Source organism: Musca vetustissima, unplaced genomic scaffold (assembly GCF_032173495.1).
Source record: "Musca vetustissima isolate MV318-11 ecotype Yass unplaced genomic scaffold, APGP_CSIRO_Mvet_v1 utg8222, whole genome shotgun sequence".
Classification (NCBI taxonomy): Eukaryota; Metazoa; Arthropoda; class Insecta; order Diptera; family Muscidae; genus Musca; species Musca vetustissima.
This window is the reverse complement of record NW_026887855.1, coordinates 54,665-66,932: the sequence shown is the minus strand read 5'-3', so window position 1 is coordinate 66,932 and position 12,268 is coordinate 54,665. Positions and strand designations below refer to the sequence as shown.

General features: G+C 34.7%; 1 protein-coding gene across 1 annotated transcript in view; it reads left to right on the top strand.

Annotated features, from left to right (window-relative positions):
* The window catches only part of LOC133335616 (uncharacterized), a 41,770-nt gene extending 30,036 nt beyond the window's left edge, over positions 1–11,734 (top strand). Inside the window, exon 2 of the mRNA XM_061543926.1 lies at positions 11,013–11,734. Coding sequence (XP_061399910.1) covers positions 11,013–11,627 — 615 coding nt within the window. The 3' untranslated portion in view covers positions 11,628–11,734. The remainder of the gene's footprint in view (positions 1–11,012) is intronic.
* The last annotated feature ends 534 nt before the right edge of the window (positions 11,735–12,268 follow it).

Sequence of the window (12,268 nt, the reverse complement as noted above, 5' to 3'; positions counted from 1 at the left end):
GCTTACATTGTGACGAGGTTAATGCCAAAGTAAACGAATCTCCTCTTGTATTCGTTCCATCCGTTTGCATTCGTTGTTCGATGCCTTTCCGTTTTTTACTTTTTTTGTTATTAAAGTTGCAGATAAAATTGGTTGGATGGTTGGTTGTTGACTTTGATTTTTATTGGTTGCGAATTGAGAAATCGCTTGCTGGCTGCTTTTGAAATTTGTTTTCCTACTATTTCAATTATGTGTGTCAAAGGGGGCCGGTAAGCCCTCCTTCGCTTCGCCCACCCCTCGCCCTCAGTTTTTTCTCTGATTTGAAAGGACAGTTTTGTTAAATCCCTGAGCTGTAAAAGCCATTGAATGCTGACTGAGTATGTTTACGTTACGTTTCGTTGTTTTCTTCATCATCTTGCTCTTCTTCTTCTTGGGGAACGAACTACGTTTTGGCCTTCCAAGCAATTGAAGCTGTAATGCTTAGGTTTGGCTTCATTTCTATCAGTGTTTTGTTATTGAATGGGCCACAGATAGCGGTTATATGAGACTGCGCCGAGAACCCTACAGCTATTATCTGCAACAGAGGCAATAGTCACCAACAATAAGCACCGCCAGCTGACAAAATGATTCGGTTTATTGTAATGCCGTTTTGGTGTTGCGTTTGCCGCCCGCCAACCGAATTTATCATCATTTCATGGTCTATGATATTGCGTATCATTGATTTGTCTGTCTCTGTGGTGGAGGAGGAGAGGAGAAGGAGGGGTGAAAGCAAAAGACAACTTTCCGTGATTTTAGGGGATTTTAAATGTCAATATCAATTTTGTATGCTGGCAATGTTTTTGAAATTTTAATACCTTCAGTAAATTTGTTTATTTACCGTTTCCCCTTTCGTATTTCTCCAATGGCATTTTGTGGGCGGAACTGTTGGAAGGACATCATTGCCAAGAACATAATATGTAGTTGGAATAAAAGTTTTCAATTTTAGAATATTACTTGGCATGCGATACACTTTTGTATATTCCAAATTGAGAATTATAGTTCTATATTCCTGAAATGAAATCGGGAACGAAATCCCATAGTTCTATATTCCTGCCACTAGCAATCCAAATTCTATGCATTTTATCTTCAAATAATCTGCAAAATAAATTTTTTCCTGACGTTCTGGTCGATAGTTTGGCATTGTTGAAGTTTTTTTTTTTTATTTCGCCACATAACCAAATTAAATAAACAGAAGTGCGAATGGAATGCAAGACCAACTCAACTTCAGCTTTAATTATCCTTCCAGGTGGATTGTAAAAAAGGTACAAACAATGCTCAGAGGGGGCAAACACAACATCGGAAATAGAAATCTCGGAAAAAAGCAAACAAAAGGAAACGAAGAAAGTAAAAAACGTGAACTGGCATCTATCTTGGCGGAAAGGGAAGTACGTTTAACAATGCGAATGGAAACCCACACTCGGGTTTCGAAAATTCGCATTGCTGAAAATACAGAAAAAACAACTACCGTGCGCCATCGTACAAACACATAAAAAAAAACACAAACTTTTTTCATTTGTTTAACAAAACAAATGCGAAAATTTATCTTTCGACAGTTTTCCAACAGCTACTGAACTCTGGTGAGTAGCTGCTATTGTCCTCCAGTACTTTAGCGATAATGAGTTTTTCAAAGGGAATGCTACTTCTAGGGGAGAGGGTGGGCCGTTCTATGAGAAATAAATAAATTTACAGTTTCAAATTGTTGTTTGCAAAATAAAGAGCACAAAAAACGCAAAAGCACGGACGAAGAAAAATGTAACGACAAATGAAAGTTTCGCAATTTTCTTGCAGTCAAGTTGAAGCCCTCAGTACTCATCGCACTTAATTAAGAAAAATTTGCCAAGTTAATGTTGAGATATAAACACACATACACACAAACATACGCTTGCATACGTTTACACATGCCATACTAGTAGAAGGCAAACAACTCGAATCATGGCTAGGTGAAATATTTACACGTATCCTTCTTCAAAGCTTTCTTAAGATGCCGTTATCCTCATGATTTGTATAGGGGGTTTATTCGTTTCTGTGAGTTTCATTTTCGTATTTTGTTCTGCTTTATTCGAGGAATTATTTAGCTTGACATGCTTAACTTTTTAGTTCAGGTCCAGTTAACTTTGGTTACAGTGGGATAACAGATGGCAACGAAGAAATTGGAGTGATCCGAGTATGATGAAATGCTGCATACAGACTACACGGGGAAATATCTTTAAAAGAGCAGTTGATCTCAGAATTTTTAGCTCAGTGGAATAAAGTATTACTGTTGTCAGAAGTAGGCAGGATTGAACTCCTGATCGGAATGAACTACTATATCTGTCTAATTTATTCGTTCTTATTCATATATCAAATCGGGCTGGAGAGTTTAGTGCTTGTCCCTTTTTCAATGTTAACATATTGTCCCACTATAGCTGACATCCGCCGCATACTACAAAGTGCCGACAGTTCGTATTATTCAAATCTTAACTAAAGCCATTGCGTGTTGAATAATCCTGTCATTGGATTCATTAAGATAATTGCTGTCGTTCCATTTGAAAAGCTACACAAAAGTTGCAAAACACTTTTCTTCCTCTGAACTCCTTAACGGTTATCGTTCTCCCTGTGCTTGCAGCGCACAGCCCTCCGAAACTGCGACAAAAAGTGAACGCCTTTATCTTTAGCACTGAGTCGACAAAATGTGAAAAAGGTGAATTAGAAAAGTTTCTTATTCGATGTACAAAGCAAAAAAATAACAGAACTCACAGTCATACACACACAATCCCAAGTACCCTCACATACACACACATACACCAATTAAGTGAAGGAAAACAAGCAAGTGTTTCATTTTCTTATGGAAAGAAGGTCATCTCAAAAAGATTTCAACAAAATTAATTAAAGAAAATGGCTACAAAGCTTCATATCCGCATCCCAAACCCTCCTTCGAGCTATTAACGCTGCCGCCAAGGTAACCAAACACTTGGTGCTATTTATCCCTACTCACCTATCTGAGTCGGGACGGAGGAGTTTATATAATTGTAATTCGTATTCGAAGGTAATGCAATTATATTAAACCAAAGTTTGTATCTGTATTACAACCAATAACAACAGCAACGTCGGCGATGGCAGCAGCATTTGTGGCCGTGGCATCATATGCTGCAGCTCCACACCGAACATTCGGTCATAATATTGTAAATATTTTATAAATTAATGACACTTACATTAAGTGTACAATCGCAGGAGGATGGCGAAGAAGAGTGGCTGAGGGGAAAACGAAATCGACTGCCATAATCATATATTGATAAAGTTTTTATTGCAAATGAGATCAGAGTTGACCAAAAAACAATCACCTGATTGCAGTTGTTGGTTATTATTGTATACCAATTTAATGCGAACAGAACTTGAAAGACAAATAAAGGACACCGGGTCCTTAACAAAGTGATGATTCTTTATTATCTGTTAAAAATGACAGACCATACCAACAGCACACAAGAAACCTAAAGCTACTGCATAATGACCTTTAATACTCTGAGTGTACAAGGTGGAATTTTGGTTAAAGATTGAGATTAAAATCGGTAAATGTCGTTAGTATGAATTTGGCAAAGATATGTAAACATGTGTGTATATGCCCGTAAAAATATGAGTAGAAGAACAAATATAAATGTGGAAACATTATATATAAAATTCGTATTTTATATAATATGCCTCTTTATAAATAGGCGATATAACCATTTTCCTTATTAAAAATATGAATGTAACGAAAAATATGTATACTAGTCTCTGAGGAAGTTTAACGAATTGTGTCTTTTTAAACCATTTTTAGCGTATTTTCCTCTTTTTATTCTCTATGCACACACCTCATTCCTTTTGCGAGAAAACCTTTTTTGCACTTTAGCCAAATGCATTTCAGGCCATAAGCCTGTCAATGTCACGTTATATGCCGCCGCTGTCATTACCCTATTCACATTATATTTTCATGTGAAAATCTCATGGACAGCTTTCATATTCATGTGTATTGGTAACGTGTCCTTTGTTGACGTTGTTGTTGTTTTTTCTTAGTTTGGCAATATTCGCTTTGTAAACGTCAGCGATGGTCATTATTTTAATGCCGATTAAAATATGTTGACAATGCTCTTTTATTGCTCCTGCAATGGATCGACCGGCATTGAGAGATGGCACGATGAGTAGGAGAATATATGTATGTATATCCTGTTTTTGTTGTCCTGTGATTGAACAAACTGAAAATAATATTTCATATGAAACGTTGGATATTCCACTTCATATTTTTATGGAGTTTTACACACACCTGCATATGTACACATACGAGCGCATACACATACGTTGCCAGGTTATAATTTCCATGGAAGGATGCAGCTGGGTAATACATCCCATTGCCTGGCCACGTCCCTGCTGATAGCTGCACACATCACACATTTGCAGTACGGCAAATAAATGTCAGTTTAAGATCTGCTATGACCAGCTTAATACGACCTGGCCAGTAGAATGCGTGTTGTCGGTGTGCGGGGAAACCTTTTTAAATTCAATAAAAATCCAAGCAATCAATTTCACAAATGAAATTCTGCAGATCCACCAACAACATATGCGAAGAAATAATTTTCCATTTAATAAAGAGCACAAAATTAAATTTCGAAATAAAAAAGGACAAAAACAACAACGACCTAGGACACATGTGGATGTAAAACATATATAAATGTTTAAATTTTCGTTAACCATGACCTCGTTCTCGGTTAAGGATCCCTCCAAAATAACCCGGTTATTGTTGATGGGGGAATATTATTAATGGACAATTTACAATGTGTAACAACAAACTTTTATTTTATGGCAAATACGCCGAGGGCGTGACGGAGGGGGTCTTGTTTTACAAAATCCTAAAAGTTATTGCAACCCCAGGTGAAATGTGGCTACCTAATAACCAAACTTTGAACTTGGACCCTTTCGTGTGCGCTAGACCAAATAAGAATGTTAGAAACATTTTCCATAGCCCTAAACCTGAAACATTTATTCAGCACACTCTCATTTGGCTCGTTTTTGCAAAAGATTGGCGGGTGGGAGGCGGTTGTGTGGAATTGAAAACTCCAATTCATTTGCCACATAAGCACATTGATGTTCAGCTGGGTTTGGCATTGGTGTGCGGTTTTTATGTGGATGAGTGTGCATATATAGTGGAAGGTTAAAATCTGATAACAGAACATTTCACATGCAAAGCCATATTTGTGTATGTGTGTGCGGAGGACTTTTAGTATTGTGTATGTTTAACCTTTTCACAAACACACAGAGGTGCTTAAATACAGCAAGACATATGAATTACGTGTTAACATATCTGGACGTCAGACCATATACTGAATTGAGTATCTGCTTATTGAAAAAAAAAACGTTGGAGATGATTTTGGCGAGGTTGGCAACTATAATGTGCTGAGCGTGCAATTTTTTTAAAGCTGCCACACAGTAAGACTTGATATTCACAGATATTTTTTAGGTTATTTGTCATTTTTTAGTTTACCTTTAAAAAGTATTTAAATTTGGTGGTATACGTGTATGGTAAAATACGCAGATTTCCGAAAATGAGCTTTTTAAGATAAATTTAACGTTTGGATTAAATGTGGAGGGAAACTAAATTTTAGTCAATGAGTAGTTCTGCGATGATGTTTCTTTTAATTAAAAAAATATTTTTTTTATTAAAATGGGTTGCTTATTGCGTTTTTTTTTAGTACAACGACTCATTAGTTGTGAAAGTATGACATTTGAATCCAAAGTTTTATAAAATATCCAATTTCAATATTTTCCTGTAATTGACCAACCCTCCTCATACATCAATAAAAAACCTCCCCTATTCGTTATCAATAACCTTAAGCATGAGAGGGCTATTATTTTTGTTTTATTGAAACTTTCACAAATTTACAACTTATTAAGGTATTTATTATTATTTTCTCGTTCTTCTTCTTCCGGCTGCTGTTGCTATTTTGCCCCCGGCTCAACAATAAACAACACATCAAAGGTTCTGCTTTGGAAAACAACCAAAATGATGGTGTGTGTGGATGTTAGGAAGCTATTGGCTTCAAAGTACCTTCAACATGTGGATGTTGGTGGGAGTGTATGTGATCTGTGGCAAACAACATTATATGGTTGCTAAAATGTACTCTGGGATTAAACATCATCATCTGTTATGCCATCGTTTTGTTCCCAATCACCTGTCTTTGGCTGTGCACAAAAGAAAAAAACCGACAGGATTCATTGTAATCTTTGACAGACTGAACATAAATTTTTAATATAAATTTGTTGCCTTGTCAGGGTAGGGAGGACGAGTGCTGGGCATGTGTGGTTGTGTGGTTTTGCATATATACTCGTATATTGTAAATGCACAACAGGTGTCCTTTGTTTTGTGTTATTCGGTAGGAGAGAGACCCGGAGCTGTGTTTGTTATCAAGGACCTTTCTTCACACCACCTTTACTTTGTTTACTTAGTCAGGCCTTTAAATATTAATAGATCATTATTTTTTCTTGTTTGCGGTAAATTGGGAATAAGAAGTTCACCTCTAGGGATTTAAAAAAAAGTAAAGTTGTTTGCCATCAAATTACCAAAGTAAATGTGGCGCGTGTGTTAGTTCGTCGAGTGTGACTTTTATAAGAAATATTTTGATTGAGGTCTGTAGGGGACAACTCGATTTAGGAAGTTAACAATATTAATATTACTTTTTCATTTATTTATTTATTTTTATTTCCAAATAGTACGAGTAAGTTATTTAAAATTGTACAATATATATGGTCGAGGTTCAAGATTTTAGTGCTGTACAGTGGTTCAAGATGTTCAAGTTGAAAAAATGTCATTGTGTTATAGGTAATTTAAATGTACTTCAGTCGTTCTAAAATATATAAGTGAACTTTACTATATTAATAATCTGTAATTAATAACAATTAAAATTGTATTTTGCGCCCCAAGGTATTTTAAAAGTATTTCTTAATTTTATATAAAATTGTAGCACACAATTAGCGGGGCTTGTTGGATTATATATTCATGCTCAAATCAGGGATTTTCTGGGGACTTTATTTCTGAATTTTTTATGTTTTTGCTGAAAACAAATTCGTTTATCCGCATATCATTATAGATTTATCGTCATGATTTCAAAGTTGCACAAATTAAAAGACTTCTCCAATTGACTTCTTCTCACAACGATTAGTTCCCTTCATCATCATGACTGACAACTACAAAATATTCCTTCTCCATTTTTCATTATTTACTTTAGAGCGTTGTAATGTCCTGTATTTTGTTCAATTAATTTCCTCCCACACAAATTTGTGTGTAATACATTGACGATGATTTCCGTTGGCTGGAAAATTTCACAGAGTCATTGATTTGTAATTAAAAAATGTATTTCTAATTTTAAACAAACAAAATGCTTTCCCCAAACAAACTTAGAGGGACAATTTGCCAATAACATGTTACTTGTTAAAAAAAGATATATTTTGCCAATATATTTCTACCATCTTAAGGGAACGCCAGAAAAAACAACTCTCTGCTTGCTTAAGCAATGATTATAGAAATATCAGGAGTTTAACTTTCTTTTTTAACTTTGGATTTTTATTTTCGGTTAAAGAAGTGCTTTATCACTCACCCCCTCCATCATTTATACCATCATTGTCAGCATTGAGTTCCGCCTATTTGGTTTTTGTTTCGTTATCGCACAGAGAACAGATTCAATGTTTTATTTTCCAAAAAGAAAAAAGGAGTCGTTTCAAAATTTTAACGAGTTCCTTTGGAAAAAACATCAATTGTGTGTGTATGTGTGCTGGTTCTATGTAATCTACCACTATTCAATGCCGCCATTATTTGTCCTCTCCCTCGCAATCTTCTAATGATTTTGATTATTTGTGGTTTGTATTCTTGCTATATTTTTTGGTGTGCTCTTTAAAATAAAAGCAACGGTAATGATAGCTTGTTTAACGCTCGCTTTGTACATTTTTCAAATCGATTTATTAACGAACTGTTGCCTGTGGCAATGAAATGAAATACCAGTTAACTGCTTGATTTGTTGTCTTATTATATATCAAGCACGGGAATGGGAAAATAAATCAGAGACAATGGAGAAACGTGGAAGAAAAATGTAAGTTAATGTCTTTCATTATAGGAAATCATTAACTTCAAAATATATATTTTAATATATAATTTTTTATTTGGAATTCGTATTTCTGCAAATTTTAATTAGTCGAATATCACCATAAATTTCGTGTGAATTGTGAATTTCATTTCGAATGCCATTTAATTATTAAATTAAATTCACAATTATTTGTTTGCCATCTTCGTCACCGCCATTGCCTTGCTAATTATTTAAGTTTGTCTTATTTGTGGCGCATGTTTCGCGTGTTCCGCATTATGTTGTCGTTCGTCCATTGCCGCTTTTAATTAAAACATTTTATTACGAATGACATATTTATTGTTTTTTAAGTATCTGCAATTGTAAACCGCCTGAAAACATTATCAGCATATTTTTGTATATTTTACTAAATGAGTGCGTGGCTGTTTGTCCGTTACCAGCATACGGTTTAAAGTAAAGCTTTAATGTTGGTGTGTGAAAGTGGAGGTGATGCATAAAAATGTAATATTGGGTTCTGTTTAACGGTTAGGCCAAGTCGATTGGACCTTCCTTAATTTTTTTATAAATATATTATTCTACAAAAATTTGGAAATAGTTAAAAGCTCTTCCTGGATATTGCTCAAAGACACGCACCTTTACCATTTTCATCCGTTTGTCCCAATCATTAACTACATGCCTTTGAACCTAAAATCCGATTCCAATCACTATCTGACCATTTTGAATGGTGACGATATTATTTGACCATCCAACCACATTTTGTTTCCGAACCTTGAAAATGTCCATAAAATGATATTGTGGCATTTATTATTTGGTTGTGATTTCAGTTGCCGTTGTTGTTGCTGCTTTTGCATTGCGTTATTATTTTTGTTCTGGCATTTTGCGGTCGAATGTTAATTTTTATTTATTTTATTTGATGTTATTTTATCCTGCCAAAGGACACTTTGTAATGCGATAGCAATTCAAATGAAATTTATGGTGTTGTGCAACAAATTAATACTGTTATATGTCTGGCGGAGGCACACTGAGGCCACCACAGTGAATCATTGATGCGGTTTTGTATAAAAAGAAAACCCATTTTGGAATGACAAGATATGTTCACAGCAAGGTGAGAGATTTACTGTATGATTTCCTTAAATTCGAAACGAATGATAAATTAACAATATATTTTTTTAGAATTTTACTCGAATAGGCCCTGTAGTTCCGCATCCAGCTCGATCCAATATTCAATAGTGTAGAATTAAAATTTACGTGACTTCGTTAGCAAATATTTATAATGTAGCGAAATAAATCACTCCAAAACAAGAAGACTCTATCACAAAAGAGGGAATAAATTCAAGCCCACTTCAAAATCGAAATGTTATGAATAATGGTTTTGGGGTTTTTGCCATAATTACACATTTTTATCATTATTATTTGCGTTTGATAGCTTTTGTTATTGCCGCTTCTGCCGTTTGTTGTTGGTGTTGCTATAACAATTTCAAAAACACTCATAAAAATACACACACGGACAAAGATACACACACACACACACACACACAAAGGCGGCTTTTTTAAATAACTTCTTTTTGTGGTTTATTAAGTATGGTTCGAAATGTCATAACCATCAATTATGGTCGCCTACTTGAAATCCGCCAGAGTGTGGGTTCTGAAATACTGCCATGCAGTAAGGATGTTTTAAAACCAAAATTAAAAATCTAAAAATTTAATATACGGTGATGATGAAATTATATAAATTGTAGAAGTTTTAAATAAAATAGCGGAATCGAAAATTAATAATTCATATGGCGCTTAACGATAAAAAAATAAAACATGAAGGGTAGTATGGGTTCCAAGTAATTCGTTTTCTTTGCAGTTGTTATATGGACCATCGTTTTATATGGACATTTTATGATCAACACAAATCAAATTTCTTTTAACGAAGTAGATTCCAACCACAAAAAAAAGAAAGGAAAGTTTTTAATGCAATTTGTGAATGAAATGGAAATGAATTTTCCATCTTCTTGCTGTTAAGCATTATCGATTACAAACTCATCCTCCAATCTCCCTCTTCCATCCATATCATGAACTCCATCATGGTTGCATTACTGGTCAAATGAATGTAACAACATTTTAAGAAGATGATGAAACTGACGAACAGAAACTTTATCCTATCCAAAGGATGCAAGAAAATAAAACTCAAAAAAAACGACGGAGAACAAAATAATTGCCATTAAACTGCAAATGTTCGCATAAAATTATTGAAATGGCAATTACAGACATTTTTAAGTACAAAGAATCAACAACAAAAGGAAATAAGTTTCCAAAATGGGGGCGGTGGATAGTAAGAGAAGCTGGGAAATGAAAATATGATTTTGATTGCAATTAATAGGAATATTCATGAAATATTCTTGACTCGAAGAAAAGAACAGCAAAAATTACAATAGATTTTTTTTTATTTTAAAAATTCATCATTTTTAAAATATAAAAATTAAATGGTTGGAGATATTTAAGAATGTGAGAATTTAATTTTAATAAAATGTTATCCACTAAAATATAATTTATGTGTCGATAATATACCACAAGGGTTTGTGAAATGATTCTAAGAATATTACAACTAAACATAAATATAAAATAATAATACCCTCTAGCTCAGGATAATTATTTTTAGAAGAGAACATCTATTAATATTTTTTATTCTAATTTTAGTTTTGTTAATGACTACTAACTGAACTGGCGAACGAAAGGGGGGTTTGAAACCAATTAACTTTAAATATAATTTATGAAAATACAAAACTAGGGACAAAAGGCCATAATGAGTATTCAAACAATATTATTGACATTATCCCCTCACTTTAACGAATCTTACCTTTAATATTTGTATTCACTTTCCGACATTTTCCTTAATATTTATTTTCTTTCGTTCTTCCTTTGCAGATATTACTTTATCCCGAAGAAGGATGGGCCCGTACCGCCTCCTCTTCATATTGGACTATAACCCCTTGCTGGTGGCAACCAAATCGTTGTCGCATCGAAGAATTTGCTGGCACTCAGCGTCGAGTCACCAAAGCTAAAATGGTATCACTCGAACAAAAAGGTTCTTTGTTGATAGTTGGCCATTTCCGGAGCAAAGACTCGTCCTCATCGTCGGCAGCATCGAATTCGGGTGCTTTGTCAACATACTCGACCACATCATCAACGTCATCGTCAGGGAGGTCACCTTCCACCGCTGCAGCCGCTGCTTCGGCACACTCAAAGGATAACGACGAATTCAAATTGTATTTAAGTTCAAACATCTCCATGGAGGACTACAACATGGGTTATTGCCTGACAGGTTTCGTTGAACGAAGATGTCAGCAGACAAACACATTTCAAATGACACATTTTGCCGTTATTAAACGTCAATGGCCGTCCTTAATACACACCCAAACGCAACCGAGTAAAGCCAGCCGTGTGTTCTGTACAAGTGGCAGCAGCAGCAGCGGTGGTGGCTGTGGCGGCAGTGGCGGTGGTGGTAGCAAACGTCGTGATACATCAGCAAAGCCAACGTAATTATAGTATTTAAATAGGATTTTTCTATTTTGCATATTTATTGCTTTTACAGCAACAACAACAAAAACAACTAAACAATGATGATGTAAATTTAACTAAAACGCATAACAAAGCGAACAAAAACAGCAACCCTAGCATAATTCTAAGAATGATGTCTATTTTGTGTGCAAGAAAACGAAATGAAAAAGAAAAAAATCAAAGAACTACACTTTAAGATCCCCTCCCAAAAATAGTCGTTAAGTCTAGAAACTAAATCAAAATGTCCATGGTAACATATATACATACATACATACAATTTAAGCATTTAACAGCAAAATTGATATACAAAACGCTTAAGTTATCAATATTTCAATAAGAAGCAACAGAACATAAAACTATTACCAGTGATGAATAGTTAAATGAAATCTAAGTGAAAACAGCTTCAATGCTAGAAGACAATGCCATCAGAGCATAAACTTACAACATATGAAATTATCACACGCACGCACACATACACACACACACACTCATCGTCACCATCATCATCGCCACATGCATGTCTTTATGCTTCGTCTTGCTAAGTTTTTATTTTGGGGTATGTATGTATTTTATTTTTCTGAATTTTTTTATATAGTTTTCCTTTTTCAATATTTTTAAATTCA